The sequence below is a fragment of the Mytilus galloprovincialis genome, chromosome 3, assembly GCF_965363235.1.
Source record: "Mytilus galloprovincialis chromosome 3, xbMytGall1.hap1.1, whole genome shotgun sequence".
NCBI lineage: Eukaryota > Metazoa > Mollusca > Bivalvia > Mytilida > Mytilidae > Mytilus > Mytilus galloprovincialis.
In genome coordinates, this window is record NC_134840.1 from 42,802,847 (window position 1) to 42,828,045 (window position 25,199).

The window sequence follows — 25,199 nt, forward strand, 5'->3', positions numbered from 1 at the left end:
TTAATGAAGTATATCTAATAATGTGGTAATAGCAGGAACAATTATGGCAACTTATTTTCCTTCTTTTGACCATGAATCAGGTATAGAGAGTCATTAAGGTAAATAATGTGTTATCCGATCCTTTCCCTTACTTTCTTAGGGCACTAAAATGTTACCCTAAATCTTCGAAAGTCATCCTTGCTGTCAGGGAGTTTTAGGTTTGATGCAATTCCAACTTTAATGTTGAGAAATTTAAATCCAGAGAAAATTATATTTGTTGAAACAAAGTAAAATTATTGGTATAATATATGGACCTGACTTGTTTTGATAGAAACATCATTAACAGCAAACTAACCATAGTCATGCAGACTCATTCCTTTTTACACATCCTTAGATTTAAGAATCATAGTAAGTTAGTCAGTTCAGTTATCTCCCCTTTAAAATGCTTATTTTACATTCTCTGGTAGGGTTCTACAACTCTATTTAACCTCATTCATATCTGTCTATCCATTAAAAGGAGTTGCTCTTATAAGCTATTATCACAAATTGAAATAGTAAAGATCATAATAAATTTGATTATCTCCCCTTTAACAAGTATGACAGTGATGCTATTCCTGTATGCACACCAGCAATTAATGATCTACATTTTTGTAAGTTTTCATCAATATCTCTCCACCTGTTAAGAGGGGTAGGGCATACTATAGATTCTTACCACATATAGCACTATTGATGTAAACACGTCAGTTCAATTATCTCCCCTTTCCCATGCAGGACCAGATTTTATTCCCTTGAGTTCATCCTTATGTAGCGTTCTAAACTGTGTATAATTTCATCAATATCTGTCTACCATTTAAGAGGAGCTGTGCTTACAAGTTAGTAACACAATTGAAATATTGGAGGGAATACTTTGATAATCTCCCCTAAAACTTTGAGGACAAAGTAAGTAAGTCAGTTCAATTATCTCCCCTTTCACATGCAGGACCAGATATTAAGTATATCTTCCAGTAGGGCTCTACAACTATGTAGAATTTCACCAATATCTGTCTTCCTATTAAGAAGGAGTTGTGCTAAAAATTTATTAACACAATTGAAATATTGAAGGGAATATATCAATTATCTCCCCTTAAACTTTTAGAAATTTTAGTTGACTGAAACAATTGGACATTTTAACATATGTTTTCACAATATTATGGCAGTTGAATTTTAATCAGATTTTAGGGCCAAATAATAAGTGAGTGGAATGGACTCTTTTCATTATTTCCCTGTAACATTATACAGGTATAATATTCCTTTATGCACATCCTCATGTAATACAGATACAGAAATGTGTAAAATTTCATCAATATCTGTCCAACAGTTTAAGATAAGTTGTGCTTACGAGACTATTACCAGATATTGTAGTAAGCAAATTAGTTATCTCCCCTTAAACATGTAGGACATCTAGTCATTAAGGATGAGTTGCAATTACAAGGTGGGTGGACAGATCATACAGAATTTCCTTAATATACCCAATATAGGTTTTAATATAAACATGATCTGGGGCTTAATTTTTGAATATCTCATAAATGTTTATCAAATGTAACAATTACATCAATAAAAACTCCTTTTGTCTGAATAACATAGTACTGTAAATTCAGAAATTATTCAATGTTTTTCTTATTGTGAAAAAAGTGAGAGGGTTATAATCGCAATAAATTAAACCTCCATTTTGAAATTTTTCATATAAATTAATAACAACAATTCACAGTAGTATATGTATCTTAAGTGATTTTTTTGTCATTTCTATCCTACAACACGAACCACTAAATCTATGTACATGTTTTTTTTCAGTTTTTAGTATTCACTGTTGTTACTAAGACTTACAGCTGGGACTGTTTCTGTATCTTTTATTTTTAAAAGAAAGTTATATATTGCTTCAGCTTCCTGGAAAGACTGAACATCATTGATACTATATACAATCATAAAACCATCTCCAGTACTTATATATTGATCTCTTAAAGCTGAATATTCCTCTTGACCAGCTGTGTCCAGTATATCTAAAATACATTGCTGAAATAATAAAATATAATAATTTGTTAGAACATTAATACACTTCCCGAATGTGCTTTCTCTTGCTGTTTGTGATCCTGGCTCACTATTATTTTAGTAGAGCTACAGTTGAAAAACAGAGGCAAGTAAACATTAACTGAAAGTAAAAATTATGCAATCCCTAAAGTCTAACAGAAAATATAAACCCCACAGATATGATCACTCACCACTGTAATACTTGAAGAGCATTTGAGGATGTCAGTATGTTTTTCATTTGGTTTTCTTCAGACACAAATCATAGTAATGATCCAGAGTTTTGTTTTCAAAAGTTCAATGTAATGTTTATCGTTTTTAATCTAAATATCTTAATTTGTAAAATATATGATTCTATGATGTGTTTTGAAATCAGTTTATCATCACCTGTTTCCTTTTTATGTTTTTTATTACTGTAATATTATTTACAAAATAGATAGGTAAGTTACATAGATACCTGTTCATCAGAATCTCCTCCACTGTTTTGTTCATCAACCTCCTCAATAATATCCTCTATATCCTCTGCTACCTCCTCATCCTCCTGTTTACCAGTAAACACAAATTGTCCCCCAAATTGCATTTCAAAGTTATTTTGTAGCTACCTGAAATATTCAAATAGTTACACAGATTATTTTACTTCATCACTGGTAGCGGTGGAACAAGTTTTATTCATCAGCTTTTCTCCGTCAATTTGTTTGTTCATTATCTGCTTACTAAAATACATGTTTATGATTACTGCAAAGGTGATTTTTTGACAGGTTTTTATTATCACCATTTCAAAACGTAAACTTTGTATCTTAATTTTTTCCCATATTTAATCAGATCGCTAAAAAAGCTAAGAAACCCCCCCCAGAGAATATTCTTTGGGTAAAAGTACTTTAGTACAGATAACATGTTGATAAGAAAATGTCTATTAAATCTAAATGCAATAAACAATGTGAATAAAAGAACAGACTGTTCCATTGTCCCCACATTGCACATATATACATTTTTTGTACCTTTATCTGTTCTTAGTCCAAGGAGAATAATCAAAAACAATTTTTTATGTTCTTTAAAACTTTTTTTGAAATTTTCTGACTTGAAGACTTGAGAACAATTTCCAAGGACTGCTTGTTAAAATTGGCATATATTTTTTTTAAATGACTGATACATTGCTGTTATGTACCTGTAATATAAGTTTGATAATTTTTTTTTAGCTAAAAACTACTTTTAAGAAGGTGTGGAAGGGGGTTTTATAGAATAGAGAGTAATGAGGAGCTAAAATATAAAGAATAGAGAATAAAATTAATTAGGTGCTTACATAATAATATAAAGAATAGAGAATAAAATTAATTTGGTGCTTACATTATGTATATAATAATATAAAGAATAGAGAATAATGGACAAAAAATTTAAAGAATAGAGAAAAATGGCCTACAAATTAAAGGACCCCATCCTGACCCTCATTTAATAGTACCCCTATGTTCTATATAAAGCATTAGTAACAGCCATGTTTCTAGAAGGATCACAAGGCAAAACAGACTCCTACAAAAGTTGTGGTCTGTATAGGTAACATGACCATCAAAATTTGCAAAGGATCCATATTGCGCAACTTTGATGCGCAACCTTTATCGCATACCCTTTATCACACACCTCCTTTTTTTTCTTTTTTTTTTTTTACATAAAGTCAGTTTGGGTTTTTTTTTTGCTTAAGAAAAATTTTCCTCAAAATAGGTCAATTTTTTGAATGACGTCATTGTTTGGTATGTGACGTCACGAACGTCTAGTTTTCATATTGTATGTGATGTCACGAACGTCAAGTTTTCATATTTTTTGGCACACTAAATGCAACTATAAAAAATACAAAACACACAAATAAATACAATAATACAGTTTAAACAAAATATTTTTAAAACAATAGCACGCAAATTGTAAGGTAACCCAGGTGCTTTGGATAAGTAATTGAGCAGTTCTTTTAAGGCCTTTAAAACAAGACAAAAGTAGAACTGAAGGTAACCCAGTGCTATGGATCAGAAAATAGTTCATATAATATAATACTCTTTTGTTAAAATATATGATAAAGCGTATAATACATGACAAAATCTGTATCACATGCCGTATCACCCTCGACCAATTTCATCCCTCGGGCCTAAAGGCCCTTCGGCTGATATTGATGTCTCGGGATGATACGACATATGATACGACATATGATACGGATTTTGCCATGTATTATTCTCTATATAAAATTTAAGAAAAAAACAATAATACATGAATCATTGATTATAGAACAAAGTTATAAAAGAGGGGGGATAGGACCTTTATCGGGACTCCGGGATCAGGTGTTTTTAAGCTCAGGATTTCGGGATTGACCCTTTCGGATCTGGGAATTCTATTTTCCACATTTCGGGACCTCGGGATTTCGTGTTTTTTAGCCCGGGATCTCGGGATATCGTGTTTTTAAGCCCTGGATTTCGGGATCAGGACCCCTCCTAACCCCCCTCATAAAATATAAGAAAAATACCAAGAATAAAAAAATTATTCAATTTCAACAAGGATTTGTATAGTAACTTACTATACAAATCCTTGATTTCAATAAATTAATATGTTGTAATGACATTATAAATTTTATAAACAGAAAGTAAATTATCAGTGGCGGATCCAGGGGGGGGGGGTTCCGGGGGTGCGCACCCCCCCTTTATTTTTGCCGATCAATGCATTTGTATCGGGACATATGTTTTGCACCCCCCCTTGCACCCCCCCTTTGCCCTGGGTTAGCACCCCCCTTTCGAAAATTCCTGCATCCGCCCCTGATTATATTGTTTGATTTAAAGATATAATAAAAAAATTGTATATTGTTCCAAAAGCCTAAAATGATGAGCAAAGTACTGTATAACAATGATTTTTTAATATAAATTGAAAGACACAAATCATAATAATAATTTGGAAAACCATGTTAAATTATAAAATCACCTTTATTGAGTTATAAATGCCATGTTCTTCCAATTTAAAAGAAAATTACTTACTATTTTTTCCTTCTAACAATTATAAACTTGTGAGTTTTTTTCTTTAACTTATTATTCAAATAATTTCTATTTGACAGCGTGTCGTTTATGATGAATTTCAACGAAAAACAAAATGATTCTGAATTTATAAATACATGCTGTCAGAACTATTTTTATCCTCGACAACGATTGGTGATTTATTTTTAGAAACATCTCAAAGTTAATATTAATTTTAACAGATACATTTATTGATAAATTATAAAAGTAATCAATATGAATAGAAAAATGAAAGGAATCTATCTATATTATATTTTCTTATTTTTCTTTGAGGTTTTCTTTCATTCCAATTATAAATTTAAAAAAATCTGGAGAACTAAAATAGATTTTGATACATGCGTAATCGAGGTGGAGACTCTTTTGTAAGGAAGACTCGTTTCGTCCCTGTTTGTTTGCAAATGGCGTCCTCGAATGTTGAATATTACCAAAAACAGAAGGAATTGCAAGATTTTATGTGTGAACAGTATGTAATAATCACAGGACAGTTACTTACATGAACCTTGTTACATTTTTTCATGTCGGAAAGCTATTTACTGTTTTTTTTTTTTGTATTTTCATATGCATACAAAATATATAACTATGATAATTTGCATTATTTGGCTTTTATTTGATTTTGATCTAAAATCACAGACATTATTATGACTATAATGCATGACCTCTATGATATTTTGCCAATAGATGGTGTTAAAATCACTCTAATGTTCAAGAGGTATACATGTTCATGCAAACATATCTGATTTATAAAATATTTGAATTTTCTTGTCTTGACTTGTCACTGGTCACCTCCAGATCAGGTCCATTCTAGTATTACACCATATCGCTCTTTCTGGATGACTCACGAATCTGTCCCACTTGAACTATTGATGTCAAACAACACTCAATTTTCCATTGTGGCGTCAGATATTTTTTATAATGACATCAAATTTTTCACGGGAAACTGTCTGATGTCCTGTAATGCCGGACAAATCGCCATAAGGTGTATTAATTTATGCAAAAAATTTATTTTATTTGAAACTTTAGCAACTTATAAGAAAATTGCATGTTTATACAAATTATTCAAGATAATAGATTATTACCAGAGACGTCCAGAGTTCGATTATTACCAGAGACGTCCAGAGTTCCTAAAATAAATTCCTGGTGGTCCTTGAACATAATCTGCATGATGCTTCACACTGTTATCTCTATTGCAAAATACCCACATTGTGTCGGTCCTTTGTAAAATTTCAAAATTCTATTTGCAAATGTTTGCTGTAACAAAGCATAACCTATTATATTGTCATTTGACAACACAGGGGAATAACTCTATTTGATATCAGAAGTGTAACTGAAAAATGTAAGTCAATAACTATTTTCCTATTTAGAGTCAGACAAGATAAGTACAACATAAATAATATCATAGTAAAAATGAGATCTGTAAAGCTCGATCTTAAACTGACTTTCAATTTAAAAATAAATAACAAAAAAGCACATAAAACAGAGTTCAGCACTCATTTACATAAAAAAAACATTAATAGATTAGCAGTATACTTCAATCAAAGCAATTAAACTTAAAGGATATTTTACTTAATTGCTGATAAAGAGAAAAAGACTTAAAAAACTGAAGGCTAAAGACTTCTCTAGTGGGCAGCAAATTTTAATCATGTTATTTGATGATATACATGTACATAGTATTTTTATGTCATTCCCTGTTGGTAAAACATGAATATACTTAAAAGTTGTAAGTCTGCTGCTATTTAACAAATTATTGATCAAATTTCATCAGCCATTTGTTACAGGAAGTAAACAATATATTATTTTCACCAGGAAATATAAAACTGATCCCCACTGCCACAGGATAACCAAATGAAAAACCATTGTATATGTAGACATGGGAAAGATGTGAAGGTAGACAAAATCCATTTTACTTTTGTGGAGAAATTTGATTTATACAGCAGATTTGCTAAATTTTCCTTGTCTTAAAACTACAAAAAAAATATAAATACATGTAAATAGAATATAGATGTGTAAGTATTGTATTGTTGTTTTCTCCTGGCAGGCTGGCACTCCGGCTTCCTCCACCAATAAAAACTGACCACCACAAAATAGCCTAAAAGCGGTGCTTAAAAGTGACGTTAAAACACCAAAAAAAAAATTATATTAGTAAAAGAATCCTTAAATACAAGACCGAAATTTTACATAACTTTATATACTTGCAGGGAACAGAGAAGACAACATTTAGAACATCAGTTACAGGTTTACTCTAGGTCTGATGAAAGACTGTAAGCATTGCATTTATCATTAAGAAAGTAATCCTTTTGTAAATATTTGAAAACATTCACCCAGGCATGAAATGTCTAATATAAAACTAAAAAATGATCATGTAGATGTCACCTTCCTAAACGTCAATGTTGATTTTTTTCATAGTTGATTTGGTTGTATAGGAAGTAGAAGAGTCAAGACATAAACATTGTTTAACATTTTAAAATCATCGTATTTACTATTTAAAAATTATTTTTATACAGGTTTACCCAATTTTACCAAGTACTAAGGGTACAAGAATAGTGTTTCTGCTCTGTTGCCCTTTCTGCCACTTAGCTGTCACTCAATATTGGTTTCTGGGTGATATTTGGAGATTCATACATGTACATTTTTGTACTTGTGATTGTAATCAATTTTCGATACATTTTTATAGATTTTTGAAAAGATGGTCCTTAGTGCAGAAAGAGCTATAGGGATGATTAATGGAAAATATTTGTGTGAATTTGAAGCAAAGTTGGATACATAGTCACATATTATGGCAGAAATATCCCTTTTGTTTTAAGGCTGACAAATCCATTGTTAAGGTCACCATTTAGTTAGAAATAGATCCAAATCAGTGCATATCTTCTTATTTCTATATATAATGGATTTCTTTTTGATAGGTCTTGAAATTGGGCCAAAAATATAATAATTCACCTTAAACCTTCAGTCATGGTTCATCGACTTTGGGTGGTTAGTTCTGTTAGATAACAAATTACATAATCAACATTTGCATTATAAAGTGTCTTTGCAAAACATATTCAAAGGCTAATGTCAGGATTCTCACTAAGACGAGTCCATGAGTCCTGGACTCATCAAAATCTGTCTGGACTCACCATTTCAAAACTGGTGAGTCCACAGATGCATCAAGATAGAAATATTTTGTATAAACTGAACACAGTTAAACACAAATATCATCATTTTATAGCAAAAGTTTAAAAGTGATCTGAATTTAATGTCATTTCATTGCTCTGTTAGGAAATGGAGACTAGAATATTACATTATATTGCAATAAAATATTTTTTTCTTTCTGTTGGACTAATCATGGCTAAAAATGATGAGTCCCTGGACTCGCCTTTAAAAATCCTTATCGAGAACCCTGAATGTTAAAGAATGCTATTGCTTAAGAAACTTCATTATTATATCCTTTAAGTCAGAATTGAAAGGAAATATCCCTCTTAAAACATGTGTCTATGATATGCAGCAATTGGTTAACTCTAAAATACGTTTGATTCAAAATCGTTTCCGTTGCCTGAAAAACTCTTTAGTTATTTCCTGATTTCTAAAGTCATTTAAATGTTTATCTGCTAACTGGATTCTTGATATTTGAACTTTTAAATATAAAGTCATTGTGGCAATGTACCTGCTTGTCATTTTTCTTTAAAAAAAATCTTCTTCATTCTTATGTACATAATCCAGCATTTCCTAGATAAATATATTAATTTTATCATTTAACACATTTATTTGAGCAGTCATAAGGAAACTATCTCCATTAGAATATTTATTCCTTTTTGTCTACATATTGACATAGATTTTATACCTAATAAATGCACAAATGATGTCAAATGTCACGATCTAAAACCAAACAATATGAAGGAAAGATAACGATTGGAATCTAGCGTATTGAATGCAGTTATATTGTGTCCCTACTATATTTATGTTTGAAACAGGTAACTTTTGTCTTCAGTCATAGAGTTAGTAGAATGGCAGGTACCAGTTATTCAAAATCTAAAGACACATCAAACAAGTAAATAAAAAAAGCACAGTGTGTTTTTGATGTCTGGACAGTGGTTGCACAGGAATATATTGATATGAACATAATTTACCTCATTACTATGTTTTTTCCAATAACATTGTGGCACATGCTTTGCTATTATTTTCAGATGTATACGTGAGGAAGCACCATTTTATAACTAACAATTTTGAAATGTTGCAGATATAAAAGCTTATGATGCACAATCATATAAAAATCACTTGTTAGAGTTATTTCAAGCTCATGATATTTTTTATTTTGTAACTGAAATCTTTACTTCCTTATTCTCTTACTACATGTACTACGTATACAGATTATGATGGTTGTAATGGGGTTACCTTCTCACACTATTTGCTGAATTTATTATTATACCAAGAAGTTTTCCCTAGCTTAAATGATTTAGAATAAGAAATTTTAGGTCTTTGTGATTCTTACATAGTAGTGCTGTAAACTAGTGGTAAAAGTTAAAATAAATAATTATCATACAAAGATGAGAAAAAAATTCTATATCTAAATACTTATTACGTTTCATAAAAAGTGAGTATGTATCTTTAAGGTACCAGCAATTGTTTGTTTCTCTGTTTGTACTCAAATAGAAATATATCTCTGTGTTACAAAAAAAAAAAAAACACCATGAAAAATGGTTAATGAATATTAATATGCATGTATATTTACTTTGTTTTCTCATAGAGCTAAGCTAAGAGCTACTAGATTACAGAGCTATTGGAGGAAAATATGTGAAGATCAGAGAAGAAGTCAGCAAAGGAATGACCAGATTTTAAAAGAGTTTGATCGAATTGATGCACATTTGGGAAACTTGTCAGCTAGGACAGAGAGACTGAGACTTCTTAAGGCATGACTAAATATTTTTTTAATGGCCAAGATTACAACTAAAACCATACACATGTTAACCAATTTTCTGACAATTATTCAGTTGAGCTTTAAATTTATCTAAAGCTATATACATGTATTTACCTATAATCATATATGACACTAATATTTTACATCTGAAACAACCTTCTCTCTGTAACTTACCACCTTACTGTCCTTTGATATACCTAACTTTCACCTTAGGTTTATCCAACTTTCATTTTTGCAATTCTTTTTTCACACCTGATACTTTTAAAACAGGTCTTGATTAAAATTGAATAAAATTGACCATGTTAGAAAATTAGGTAACACATGCATGTGTTTTGATTTCAGATTTTTTATGCCCCATCTACAATAGTAGAGAGGCATTATGTTTTCTGGTCTGTGCATCCATTCGTTCATGCGTTCGTCCGTTTGTTTGTCTGTCCCGCTTCAGGTTAAAAGTTTTTGGTCAAGGAAGTTTTTGATGAAGTTGAAGTCCAATCAACTTGAAACGTAGTACACATGTTCCATATGATATGACCTTTCTAATTTTAATGCTAAATTAGAGAACATACCCCAATTTCACGGTTCAGTGAACATAGAAAATGATAGTGCGAGTGGGGCATCCGTGTACTGTAGATACATTCTTGTTTTGGATTGTTTTGTAGAATATAATGGCAATTTTGTTTATCTACCAAAATTCTACATGAATTAGTAATAACTTTTACTGTAATTTCTGCTTTTCTGATCATACTGTGAAAGTACTTTTATTCGTGGGGTACCAATTTTCGTGGTTTTCGTGGATGACATTATCCACAAATTTAAGTGTCCAATGAAATAAAACAACCATTGTCCAAATCAAGACATGGAAAGATCCCCATCGGTAGGTTTGACCACTGATATGATCTAGAGAATATATTGAATAACGCCAAATCTGAGAATACTTAATAGCAGTCACAGAACTACAACAGCATGCAGGATTATACCCATTTAATCTTTAATCACCTAAACTGTACAACTTTTGATCCTTTAATTCTCATAAAAAATATTTTAAATCGATGAAAGTCAGATTTCCGGTATTGATATGCTTGTATGATAAAGTGTTCATTTTATATCCTCATAATTCTCGTACATATGAAAAATAATAAATTGAATTTTGATAATTCAAGATACGTTTATAGCATTTGTTTATGTTACTATTTTCTATAGGTGACATATTTATGGCCTAATTAACACCTTTGATGGTTTTTAATCTGTTGATCACTTTATCATGGGTTAATAAGTGTTATCACTACGATTTACACCGTGACGGGTCAATTTTTACTTTGCATTTTCCTTCAATCCAGACTATTTGTAACCTTCGATTCTGAAGGCTTTAATTTTTAATTTTTTTTTTTAAGAAAACTAAAATCCACGAATTTAAAAACCCACGAACATGTAAATATTGCTCAATCCACGAAAATTGATACCCACGAATTAAAGTACTTTCACAGTATTGAAGGCATTTGGATACACAGAAAAAAAATTGTGAAACTTGTTACTTCTATCGGATATATATATATATTTCACTAATTCTATGGTAATTTATCCCTTTCCGAACCCATTGTATAAAAAAATTTATTCAGCGTGTGGTTGCTGGTGATCTCAAATAATCATTGGATGATTTTAAGGGTCATAACCTTTTTAGCTAACTGGATGAATCAAAATATGCCAACAGGTGTTACAGTAATGAAATTAACAACTTCGTAGAATGTGAAAGGCACTCGAAGGGGATTTTGGTTTAACAATAAGGGGTTTATCGGATTTATCCAATCTCGATAGTTAAATTATAAATTTAAAAGTCCTCGTCGAGGCTCGGACTTTAAAATTGATAATTTAACTATCTCGATTGGATAAATCCGATAATCCACTGGTATCAATGTAAGAATCTATATATATATTAACAAATTCTGTCTCATTTACAGCAACAATATGCAGACTATATAGAAAAAACATATCCACAATGGCACCAACAGGTTCTACAGATGAAACAAAGGAAAGATGAATCTCAGAAGGTTTGTTTATTAGATATATCTCAAACTCTAAAATTGAGAAAGGTTTCTCATGCTCTCCTAATTTATACAGTAATAATACAGGTAGTAATTACAGTCATGATCATCCACAAAAACATTGCTAATAGGTGAATATCAGCAATATCTTAGACAAGTTGTATAATGGTAGACAATCAACTTTTTAAAAAAGAGTTATGCCTCGTAAGCACTCTCACATGTACAATTCTTGCCAGATTTTTATAAAACTTATACTATAGGCTGATATCTGCAATATCTCGAACAAGTTATAAAATAGTAGACAATAATTTTTTTTTTTAAATGAGTCATGTCCCTTGGAAATATTAAATTTATGGGAAATGGCCTCGTAAGCACTCACATGGGTACAATTCGTGCCAGATTTTTATAAGATTTACTGTAGATTAAAATCAGAGACATCTCAGACAAGTTCTTAAATGGTGGATGATTGACTTTTTTTCAAAAGAGTAATGCCCCTTGGCGCTCTCACTGGTACAATTCTTGACAGATTTTTATAAAACTTATGCTATAGGTTAATGTCATTAATATCTAGGACAAGTTATATAATGGTGGACGATCTACATGCACTTTTTTTATAAGAAAATTATAAATATTGAATAAATGCAACGCAGGGGGACATAGGAACTCTGTTCCATTTTGTACATTTTATAACAAAGGACTACTTACTCAGAAACAAAATTTAAACTATTTTTACATCTTATTACAAATTTTCAGTTGGTTCATTAGAATTATCGATATTAATTGATAATTTACCATATACAGAAACTTTTTAAACATTTCATGAATTTAAATATCAATTAAGATTCTCATGGCCCAAAAGACCAATGGATATTACTAAGATTATAGGTCTGGTATACCCTTTGAACGACATTAAATGTCATTGCCAAATTGGTCAAGATATAAAATTAGTATCAAATATATATTACATAGAAAGTTATTGTGAATTACAGCTAAAGTTAATCAAATTTCATTCTAAGGGGTCTGTTTCATATTTATATTTTATGACTTGGCAGATGCAGTAACTGATAATTGCTATGAAATGGTACTAAATGTTGCAAAATGATTCCACGATAGCCTTCTTATGTGGTATATTTTACTGATTAAGCCGTTATACTTTGATATGATATTTCAGCACCATAATGAAAGAGCCACTAACTTGTCCCAGTTTTCTCAGTACACACCACCAAAACAACAGCCAGTAACAGATCAATTTGTAGCCTCTACATCATCTAGTCAGTTTGCTACACAGCCTGGACAACATAATCAGTTTGCTGCTTCTACACCAGCATATCAACAACAACAACAACATGTTCCTGATGTATCGGTTACGCCTATACATAGAGATTCAAGAGACAGAATTAGTACTCAGGTAAATATCACAAAGCTGGTGACTGCTACATGTAATTATTCTGATGAAAATCTTCTACCTGTATATTTATAAAGAAGAAGTCTCTAAAAACTATCATATATTTTCTTCAAAACATCTAATAGCAAGGTTTGACTTTTCATTGTAAGCATATTTACAACCAAAACAATTAACCAGAATTTTTTTTATTAATTTTTACAATAAAGATTCTAAGGGACAAAGTTTTTTATGTTGTGGCACACAAAACCATCAGCTGCTGTGTATGGTACTCATATCACTTGTCATCTTTATAACATTGTTAACATAAATATAAACATCTGAAAGCATCTGATCAATTGGGACCTTAATTGGCCTGGATCATCAAATGGGGATCTTCTTTAAATATTATGTCTGATATAACTTAATGATAAAATTTATCAAACAAACATGACCACCTTACCAAAAATAAAACATAGAAGCAAATCCACACAAATTAAAAAAAAATTTTTAAAATCCTGTAATACTGACATATTTTTAACATGATGCTAACTTTGATCAGTCAATCCACTAATAAGCATGTATGATAATTATGCATGAAAAACAACAGAACAAGTTAAAAGCAATCTTGAGTCGTCACAAGAGTCTGGTTACAATATCATTGATAATGATAGACTCTGACATCTTTAAGAGCATAAGTAGTTCAGTATAAAGTTCACTCAAAGTTATCGTCAGATCAAAAGTTGTCATACGTCATATGAATTCGTACTATGCATGCTTTTTCAATGGAAATTGTGACTTCACAATAGATTGTTAATATAACGAAAAACCCATGAGAAGAGGATAATTCCAATTGTTGTAAAATCTATCTGCCTTCAATCAATCAACCACTTACACATGATACCTACAATCAGGATTATACATTCTCCTTTAAAATAACTTTATCTTGAAGGTTACACAGGAGTCTGCAGTGTATGCTAACTTTACCTCAGTAACCAGAGACAGTTCAATGCCTCAGTGCACTACACCACCACAAACTAGTACCCAACAGCAGCATGCTGCTTCTCTTCAAAACCACCCTAGTAATCAACAGTATGTATCACCATCTCAGACCTCAGCGGCTGGGTATAAGGTCCCTGCAGAGAGAGAATCGGATGCTCAGTTGAAAGTTAGTGAGTTACAAGGAGACATCAGTTTTAGTTCCGATATTCCATCTGAGGTTATAAATAGACCTATCCAGAGTATAACTGTAGAGAAGTTTGGACAGAAAGTGACACAGGACTCCAGAGTGGAATCACCAGGTAACAGAATGAAACATTATCGCTATTTTACAAAATTTTCCTTTGATCTTACTGACTGATAATTTCCTTTCTCAGCACAGTACAATGATATGAAAAATGATAGCTAGAAACTAAGGGGGCACATGGCATTGTTAATGAACAGTGGCGGATCCAGAAATTTTCATAAGTGGGGGCCCACTGACTGACCTAAGAGGGGGCCCGCTCCAGTCACGCTTCAGTGATTCCCTATGTAAGCAACCAAATTTTTTTCCCAAAAAGGGGGGGCCCGGGCCCCCTGGGCCCCCCCTAAATCCGCCTATGATGAAATTGACATTGTCGTCATAGGTAAAATAGTGATAAACAAATTATCATTGGTCATCTCAACTCGATTGCTTTTTTCACTTTCCCTGTACTGGCTCAAAAGAGAAAATCAATTTCTTTGAGATTGTCAACAATAATCTATAATTGTATTTATAATATCTAGAATAAGCTTTTTGCAAGAAATAATTTTTTGTCTTACTAGTTGAAGTAATGTGTTCTTTCTCGCTAGAATTTACACAAGTAATTTTTGATTGTATTGAATCTACACTTTTTTCTTTTTTTTATGTTATAAAACAAATCTTTGAGGTATGTAGAAAACATATGGAAACATCAGCTCAGATTTTATTTGCAATATTAAACAAATACGATGTACCAGTGTTTCTACAAGGTTTTTTTTACTTTTTAGTGTTGCCTCCCTTAGACCTATGAAGGCAGCCATGTGTAATATATATATTAAAAAGATTTTCATAAAAAATTTCTAGAAAAAGACAATCATTGAATTGATATTATGCATGATTGATCAGATAATGGTTTTGTAAAATTTTAAAGTAAGACCTAATTGTGGTTAGCTACATGTATGTATAATCCAGAATTTGGCATATCAAAACATAAAAATTTGATTTTTTTATTTGTTTCTGTTTTTGCAAAGATATTGTATCTAAATCAACATCTGGTCAAATGGAACCAAATTCAGCTGATGAAGCAGATGATGATATTAGTAACTTTGATGAAGAGGACATTCCCGATGATGGCCGTCAAGCACCTACCCCAGCACGACAAGCCACACATACAGATGTAATGGAGGAGATTTCTTCCACTGAAGAATCCCCTATACCTACACCTCAACCAGGCAGCCATCAAGTCTTAACTGTACCTACAGCTGGAGTAAGGTATATCATTGATATTCAAAGTAATTTATACATCAACTTCTGAACAGTGTTAAAGAATAATTCTGTATTAAGAAAAGTATTTTAAAAAAGAAAAGCTAATAGTAACATTTTTCTCCCTCAATGTTTTTAAAGCACACAAATTTTATTTCCTCATCAAACAAACTGGTCCTTAAAGTTCTTCAGTCTTAATTAAAAAGATATATTGGGTTAAACATCAATGAGACAGCAACGTGACAACCAAAATTTACATCACATTATTTTATTTGATTCCAGAAATAGACAAATGCTCAAACATGAGAGACAACAGAAATTCAGACTCACCATTTGAAAATCCTGAAAACATCAAATATAATGAGAATTGTGACTTGTTAAATATTGCATAAGATACTATACAACTGACACTGTCAGAAAGATTTCTTCATCCGTCATATTTCTATTTAAAACCTTGTTATTTACTTCTAGTCGTTCACCACTACTAGACTCAGAACTGACAATAGATGGTATAATACACCTGATACATTATGTTGAAAGTCATATCCCTGATGCTTTGTCACTGGAAGGGTTCTACAGATCTACACCTCCACAGTATGGAGAAAGATTAGAAATCATAAGGTAAGACAAATTTAAAGTTATACAAAAAAGCAAGTGACTATCACATTTTGTTAAAGCATGAAAGCATTTCTTGTTAAAAAGCTAAAAATTTGATCTTCACCTGTTTTTATTTTGTATTTTTTCTAAAATATACACATGTTATTAGCATTTTGAATTTAAAGATGAAACTTTAAACACAAAACCTGTGGCAGAATTTGTTTAGTGAGTTGAAAGCACTTATCAATTCAAGTATAAGAAAATATAGCTAAAATTGAGTTTGCATATTGAAGATTTCTATATTAATGGTTTAACATTCAATAACTTTCATTAATTATATTATACATTTATATCTTAGGATACTATTTTATTGATACATATTTCTATCAATTATTCATAACTACAATATATTTATTTAATGCCAATAACTTTCTCAAATTCATAAAATTTGCAATATTTTGAAGCATAACCCATAATTTAAAGAACAATGCACAAAAATAGGACAATTTTATTATTAACATTTGTTTGTATAAACAGTACTATAATAACCATCAAATGCACAATTGACATGCCGTAACTAAGGAATTGGCTGCCATATTGACTTTCTAAAATCCATAAATGTTTGTAAAATGCAACGGAATCTAAATAAAAATGGCACCTACCTCCAAAACTTCATTTTAATGAGATATTATCTGAATTTGGAGCGTTCAAGTAACGAAATAATCTATCTAATGGAAGTTTTCATTTGTATGACGTTGTGTTTTGCCATGACGTAAATTCCCCAAATCATTCATGAAGTTTTGCGGAATTTTATTTGAATTTGAATTTGATACATTTTTGAAGCTTTAGTGTATTTATTTTATTTCTTTTTTGTTATATAGGCACTTACCCACTAGAATAGTCACAACTGTTATGCATTTGTTTTTTAATCTCAATTTTCTGAAAATTCTGGGATCACTGCAAGCTTGTGTATCGCGTATGAAAAGAATAAATGACTCAGTTAATATTAAAAAATAGGTACAGTATGTTCATATTTTTTTTATAAACTCAAATATATTGAAAGTATATTGAGTTTCTTACAAGCTGTTTAGAGACCTCATTTCAGCAGATACCAATTATATATTCAACTCATACATTCTGAATACATGTATATGTTAGCAGTAGCAGAACATATGGATACAACTACTCTTCTACATTCATACAAGTACTTTTAAAAACGTATCAAACAAGTAATTGCAATGCTTTATATGAAAAAAATATTATTCTTATTATTGTAGTAAGGCCAATGGTGAAGAACCTATGATTGATTTAGATGCTGAAATGTGTACTATGGTGATTTTAGAAAATGTGGTTCTTCTGATTCGTAATTTACCTGCTGGATGTTTATTACCTGATGCCATCTTAGCCAGTAGTCATACAATCAACGAAGTACAAATAGGGCAAGTATCACACCTAATCAGTATGTGACTTATTACATATATATAATTCAATGAATCAATACAATCATATTACTTATGGGAAAAACAATTTCTCCATGTTTTAGTTCTTTTTTTCAAACTAATCAACAACTGGTAAAAAAATATAGTCCATAGAGAAAGGTTATTGTTTATAGAATGCAGATACAGTGTAATTATACGATTCTTATTGGTCAAATCCTTGGATTGACCTTCTGTTTCATATGATATTGGAAAAATCAAACATCTTATTATCATAGCATGTGCTAAGAAGTCGGAGTGAATATTTATTTGGTAAAACTTTTAAAACTATCATTTTGATAAAAATAAAATTATTGCATGATTTGTGGTAAAACTTTGACAGAAGCCCCCTCATCCTCAAGAAATAGCATCTGAAGAATCTTAAAAAATTGTAAGTTTTCTAATAAATGGACTCGGTTAATAACAGTGAACATTACACTATTTTTCAGGAGAGTACTATCGATGGAAGCCAAGCCATTGTGGGATTGTTTATTTACACATTTTCTACAGTTGATTAAACATAAAGTGATGACTGTCAAAGAAGTTGCTGCTGTTTTTGTTCCATGTCTTGTGGTTGACTCTTCTGATTATCAGGACAAGGTAAATAGATATAAGAAGATGTGGTATGAGTGTCAAAGAGACAATTCTCCATCTTAATCAAAATTTGTGTGGCTATTTTCCTTCAAACACTTCAAAGACAGAAAATCTTATGGAATACTGTTGTCTATCTGTCAGTCATTGAGAGAACTTCTCTACTTTTGAAAACTAAAGGTTGTCTTGACCTGGGCATTCAATATTTTTTCCACCATGTAATGTTCCAAGTAAACAAGGTATCAGTAACTCATCATATATTTTACTAATTTATTATTAATCAAAATTTAGAGCACAATACTGCTGTCTTCACACCATGTCATGATGTCATAAACATGTTGAAATTTATATATGTTTGACATGAAATGGCTATTATTCACATAACTATTGCAAAATAAGATATGAGCTGCAGCTTCATTCAAAAGATTTTTTACCTTAATTTTCAAAATGCAAGAAGTTTGAAGATTTAAAGTAGTAATAATACTGCTGCCTTTTTTCACAGTTTCGGCTTTACAGGGATTATCTCCCTTTCAATTTTTCATGATTTTTGAAAAATCTAAATAAGCTAAAACTGCTTTTTAGGCTTATGAATTATTAGTGGATTTGTTAGACAAAAAAGTAGAACAAGCTGCATCACCACCAACACCTAGGGAAGCTGCTGAAAGTATGAGGAGCAGTCAAGGGGGAGGTAACTCATCTTTTTGTACTCTTAATTAGAATGGAATTGCTATAACTGTTGTTTTCATTTATTGCTTTCTTTTTAAAACTTTAGATATGTATTGATCAATCTTAAACAATTAGCAAAAATAGAAGTGAAGAGTACTGTGTAAATTCCAAAATAAGTAAATTCAGATTTTTTAAACATGATATGATAAGCCTGGCATTTATTTAAACTTAAATATTACATACTGATCACATTAGTTATGTTATGCATTTCTAAAAGATTCCCATTCGTTTTGCATTTTTGTCTGTTAATGAACTGATTTGCAATAATAAATAAATGCAATCAGTTTATAGTATATTTTTGTAGATTAAGAATAGGTAATTGAGAAATATGTTCAATTTCAGAGAAAAAAATGTGCTTTGAAAATCACTTTATATCTCACTTTCAGGGATGTTTGCAAAGAAAAATATTCGGGAGATGCCATGTAATTTTTTTATTTACAGTATTATGGCAAAGGGAAATTAAATATGTAACTGATATTATTGCTTTAATTAACTTTATAGATATAATTGAGTTTGAATCCTTAACAATTATCTAAATATAATTTACAAATAGCTTTCAGTTTATTTCAGTTTATGCCTTATTGCAAAGGGTTTTATTTTATATATGTATCATCAAAAAATCACTTGATAATGCAAATTTTATTTATTCTGAGAAGGGACATTAAGCAATCATCAATCATATAAAAAAAACTTAATCATGGTGTAAAGCACTTATAAATTGTTTCTGTCAATATTTACATTACATTTTAAAGGAATTTTGAAAAGGTCTGTGCTTGTCAAAAGCCTAACAGTGTTAATTTTAGATATTAATTAAAAAAACAAAAGCATTTTTTATTCACTTTGTCAGAAATTATTAGTTTCAGCTGAGTTAGAAATTGATGAGTTTGGCAAATACAAAGGTAACACAGGTTAAAAAGTTGGCATCAAAATTGACTGAGTATTTGAAATTACTAAACATAACATTGTCTTTTTTTGACATTGTTCTGAAGTCAATTTTGAAAAAAAAACATTTTAACACTTCTCAGAAATACAGTCAATAACATCCCGAAAAGTATATACAAATCAAGGTTTACTCTGTTACTTTTGTCAATTGGAATCTGTGCAAGACAATGGATTTTTTTTATTTTTATGTTTTTTTTTCTTCAATTTTTTGTTTCTCTTTTTTAAATTATCAAGTTTAACAAACAAAAATCTGTTAGAAGCAAAAATATAGTTTGGATGATGTAGACATAGTTAACACTGAATTTTTGAGAAGTTGACGAATTATGATATTTTTTATATTTAAATGCATGGCTATATATTGGTTTGCTGTGTAAATCAGAATGAAGTGGGGAATTGACATATCATTTATTTTTTTAAACCATAGCCTTAAAAGGTCAGGGGCGTTGGTTGCCAAGTGGTCTAAGTAGTTCATCTGTATTACTAGTATATCGACACTGAAGTTGTGAGTTTGAACCCAGTATGAGGCTGGTGCATTTGACTCTAATCTTAATTGACTAGGATTGTCAGTTTCCTTACTGAAGTTGATGGTTCTCTTTTGACACTCCAGCTTCCTCAGCAGTATAAAATCACACCCCTAATATAGCCAATACTGCTAAAATTGGCATCAAATGTCAACAATCAATCAATCAAGCATTGGGTCAGTTTAATCATGTCATGTAACATTGATTTTGGTTCATTCTTCATCATGGCATCAATGCATTAAACTTTCAATCATGTCATAGATCAGGTAATGGCATTTAATCATATTTGAAATCATATGGTAACAGTTTGGTTAGTGCTAATTTTATCTGGATTTAATAGATAACAAATTAAATGGAAAGAAGTTTTAATGTTGAATGCTCCTTTATTATCTTAGGTGTTTTGAGATTTTAATAAATATATTCTTTTCAGACCATATTTTTTCCGTTTTTAATGTATTTTTAGGTTCAAATTATTTCATGTAAAGAATAAGTATATATTGTATACAAAATTAAAAGCCGAGGAAATAGTTTAGTTTATAGTTCAGATATATTATACAAATTATTATTCAGAACTTTATATTGTCTTTGTTTAAAACAGATAACTGAATTATTACTTTATCATTACTGTTGTTTTAGTGTTAGTTTATTATTAGTTATGTATTCATCTGTCAGAAAAAAATATAAGAGTGAACAGTTTGATTAGTCATTTAATCAAATTTAGCATGCCTTTAGTAAAATACATGAATTTGCTAAAACTCTAAAGATTCTGTTGGACATACAATTAATGAATTTATTTAATTGTTAGAATGAATTCCCAGTAAATTATTTGGTTTTTTTTATCATTTGCCACTCTCTTTTGTTTTAGATGGCATACATTCCAAGAATTGAGTTCTTATATCATTCCACAATCAAGCACACTGATGTAAAGCTAGCAAATGTAGATTTGTACATGCTTTTAAAGATATTTCTTACTTTGTGATACACTTTCTTTTATGTTTTTTTCTGAATTCAGTTCCGCCTTTGAAGTTTGGAAGTTTAGTTGACAGTAAACAACATAGCGATGATGAAGACACTACCATGGTAACACCAAGTGTACCAACAGACGGACCAAGAATCCCCTTGAATGGTAAGGTTACAACACCTAAGAGAGGTGATAATAGGTCTCCACAATTAGACAATTTTCAGTTTTTATTCACCTAAATAAAGTTAAATGGATTATTGGATTGTCAAAGGTGTGCAAGTCAAGGGGCATGTGTCTGTCTAGTCAGTTCTTAGGTATGAATTAGATGATTGCAATATAGATTGGTATTCAGATGCATCTTGGAGAGACTGACCTTATGCCATAAGATGAAGGTCACATTGCATATCGTTCATGGTCCAGGTGCTTTGGTTCAGTTTTTTTCAAGCTCAAAATAACAACAGTTGCAATTATTAATTAAGAGTTAATTTTGCACTATTGAAGCAAGTTATTATTATGATTTAATCTATTTCATCATTGCACAAATTTATTTTGTACAATTAGAGCGTCGCGTCAATGTCAGCTGTAGTTCAATGCAACTTATACCAGGGTTAACATAGCTTATACAGTGAATATACCAGGGCCAATACAGAAACAGCATTTTAATAACACTATAATATAAAACACATAACTTTTATTTGCTTTGATAAATGCTTTGGTTGATGTTTTACAGGACATTAAAATAATCTTTTCACAAAATATTTAAAACCAATATGTTTTGCTAGGTGGACAGATGAACAGTAAGAATTCTCTATCTAATACAAACTATCAGTCATCTATTTTCAAAATGCTAATTTTGTTTGTATCTAAATGACAATATTAAAGCACATGACACAATTAAGTCATTCTACATTTAGTCATACATCAGACCCATCATCATATGGAAATTTGATTTAAAAAATAATTCTTTCATGCCATGCTCTATGCTCATTTTAACATGGGTAGGCATTATATTTGTTAATATTTAAATACCGAGCGTTAGCCAGGTATTAAATGTTTACAAATATAATGCCTACCCATGTTAAAATGAGCATAGAGCATGGCATGATAGAATTATTTCGATTCTAAATAGGAATATTTTGAACTTTTGTACTTCGAAGCGGACCTATAGTAGACGCTCGAAATGTCGCCATTTTGATTTGATGAACAAAAACGTCATAGAAAAATCAATAGTTTATCAATAAAAAAAGAACAGAAACATTTAAAATTACTTTTAGAATGTTTTATTTAATTTCCTAGCAAGTAACACCAACAAAAATGTCCATTTTGATCTCTGTCGTTTTTTCAAAGTTCATCTGACGTTGCAATTTCAATTGTGACGTCAATCATGTGCAGCCCATGTTCTATTCGAATTAGAACATGGCTTTGTACCATAAGCTAAAGAAGAACGTCATATTAGAATCTGAAATAGTATCCCAGACAAGTTCTAGTTTTGTTTTACACACATTAGTAAGCATGGACAAAATTAAAACAAAGTACATCTGAAATTTATGATAATATATGTGATAAGATAAAGTTGATAAAAGTGAAAATATGTGAAGAGTGTATTTTTTTTTTATTATTGAAATGTATAATTGTCTTATTTATTTGAACCATGCACATACTATTATAAACTTGATTAAAAAAAGATAATTGATAAGTTTTACACAAGATCTCATCAATGACTTTGTACAAATAAATGAATAGAAGATATCAACACTTTGTATAATGGTAGCAGGAAATTTTAGGCAAAAGCTTCAAATGACTTAACTTTAATCTCAAATAATATATAGAATACATAATTTGTGTTAATCTTTTTGACAAAATATTTCATCAGCCCCTTTATTGACCCTCATCTAAAACCTTTTATCATTCCAAATCATTATCATAAACTCATTTCATTAATCACAGTCAGCCATCAGATTTCTTTACACTTTTTAACGTGTTTTTGGTAAATCTTGTCTTTTTTATGACGTTATTCTTATACTGTTGAGCATGGAGTGATTGTGTTAAATTTCATATCAAAGCATGTTTGCTTGGTTTAATTTATTTAACGGACTATCAATCAAATAAAAATACATATAATTTTTTTTCAAATTTGTGTAATTTAAAGAATTGACTCAACATGCATAGGTTAGATGTTTGATAATTAAAAATTTACAACATGTTTAATGCAGAAAATTTAAAGAAAAATAAAACTCTATACTCCTTCCCTCATTTTATTGAATCAAACATTCAAAAATACAGAACTGTTAACATGTTGTTGATACATTGAAGTATAAAAATTCCTTGTGTAACTCTATCATATAGATAAAATGTTAAATTGGAGTTAAGTTTTTTACATGAATTAGTTATACATTTATAGAAACTGCAGCCTATCGTAATTTGTTGTCTGGTACCATGAGTGGTCAGAAACAACCCAGTTACCATGACGATAATGATGATGATGAAGATGACACGGATGATGATGTAGAAAAGCAGTTCGCATCGACTCTGTCTCCTAGAACACCAAGGGAGACATCTAGGTAAATACGGGCTTTGTGGGCTAATGCAATCACTTAGCATCCTTCACCCTTCAAAAACATGTAAGATTTTGATCTCCTTGTATAAAGCTTCTTGTCTTACAGCAAGAATTCAATCTGAATTTACACAGTTTTATTACCATTATTTATTTAAACAAAAGTCAATAACCATATGTACTTGCTCTACAGTAAGAAGTTACAAAAACCAAAAACAAATATATACAGTCTTATGATCCATGCCTGTTTTATATATAACCTGAAAAACAGATGATTAAAGATACTAATTCAGCAGTGTTTTCCCTTGTTTTTCAAGTTTCAACATTTTTTTCCTTCCTTGCTTTGCTTACTTTATTTATATGCCAACTTGTACTTGATTCTGCAAATGTAGTTCTAGCTTTACACAATTAAAAAACCTAAGATATCTGAATGTCATTGTTTTGAAATTTTGAAGGCTTGTTAGTAGTTTAAGTTTAGTTGGAATTTGAGTATTAAAGTATTATTAATTGAAAACCAACATATAGCCATGATTTATTATAGATGTAAATTTGTGTTTTATTATATTTCATCAATACAGTATTGCTTTTATTACAATATTATTAATAGCAAAAAAATAAATGTACTTTTAAAATTAAATGAATTTTAATTATATCAGAGTTATCATGATTATTTAAATCTTACACCGAAACCCTCTTTTGTTCTCTTTCAATTTCAATACAGTTCCTTTATAGTATACTACTTTTCATACAATGGTTTGGCTTGTAATTTGAAAGTTACTTGTTTAGAATTGATATGTTATTTCACTCTATATTCAGTCAAGATGGTTAGAATGTGGGTTAATGGTTAATCCCTCAAAAGATATTTTTTCCCATTTTTTGTCTTGTCTGAAAAAGGTATTTAAAAAATACCTTAAAACTTTAAAGATGTTTCTTATATGACAAAAGTTAACTATGAGTGAAA

At 30.4% G+C, this 25,199-nt stretch overlaps 2 protein-coding genes across 10 annotated transcripts in view; one reads left to right on the forward strand and one right to left on the reverse strand.

The window, feature by feature from the left end:
- The window catches only part of LOC143067996 (circularly permutated Ras protein 1-like), a 20,274-nt gene extending 14,635 nt beyond the window's left edge, over positions 1–5,639 (reverse strand). The window contains exons 1-3 of one of the 2 annotated variants that reach the window (XM_076241714.1): positions 5,572–5,639; positions 2,498–2,642; positions 1,843–2,028 (exon numbers count right to left, since the gene is read on the reverse strand). In XM_076241714.1, coding sequence (XP_076097829.1) covers positions 1,843–2,028; positions 2,498–2,620 — 309 coding nt within the window. In that variant the 5' untranslated portion in view covers positions 2,621–2,642; positions 5,572–5,639. Of the gene's footprint in view, positions 1–1,842; positions 2,029–2,497; positions 2,643–5,042; positions 5,201–5,571 lie in introns of those variants that run through there. The other variant, XM_076241713.1, reaches the window with a different exon arrangement.
- Positions 5,409–25,199, forward strand: part of LOC143067998 (uncharacterized) — a 24,948-nt gene continuing 5,157 nt past the window's right edge. For 2 of the 8 annotated variants that reach the window (XM_076241715.1, XM_076241721.1), the window contains exons 1-16: positions 5,409–5,541; positions 7,274–7,336; positions 9,043–9,102; positions 9,799–9,961; positions 11,925–12,014; positions 13,180–13,416; positions 14,342–14,690; positions 15,640–15,880; positions 16,343–16,492; positions 17,746–17,907; positions 18,393–18,543; positions 19,117–19,222; positions 20,118–20,159; positions 21,736–21,849; positions 22,467–22,481; positions 24,086–24,245. In XM_076241715.1, coding sequence (XP_076097830.1) covers positions 5,414–5,541; positions 7,274–7,336; positions 9,043–9,102; positions 9,799–9,961; positions 11,925–12,014; positions 13,180–13,416; positions 14,342–14,690; positions 15,640–15,880; positions 16,343–16,492; positions 17,746–17,907; positions 18,393–18,543; positions 19,117–19,222; positions 20,118–20,159; positions 21,736–21,849; positions 22,467–22,481; positions 24,086–24,245 — 2,231 coding nt within the window. In that variant the 5' untranslated portion in view covers positions 5,409–5,413. Of the gene's footprint in view, positions 5,542–7,273; positions 7,337–9,025; positions 9,103–9,798; positions 9,962–11,924; positions 12,015–13,179; positions 13,417–14,341; positions 14,691–15,639; positions 15,881–16,342; positions 16,493–17,745; positions 17,908–18,392; positions 18,544–19,116; positions 19,223–20,117; positions 20,160–21,735; positions 21,850–22,466; positions 22,482–24,085; positions 24,246–25,199 lie in introns of all 8 variants that reach the window. The other 6 variants (XM_076241722.1, XM_076241716.1, XM_076241717.1 and 3 more) reach the window with 6 other exon arrangements.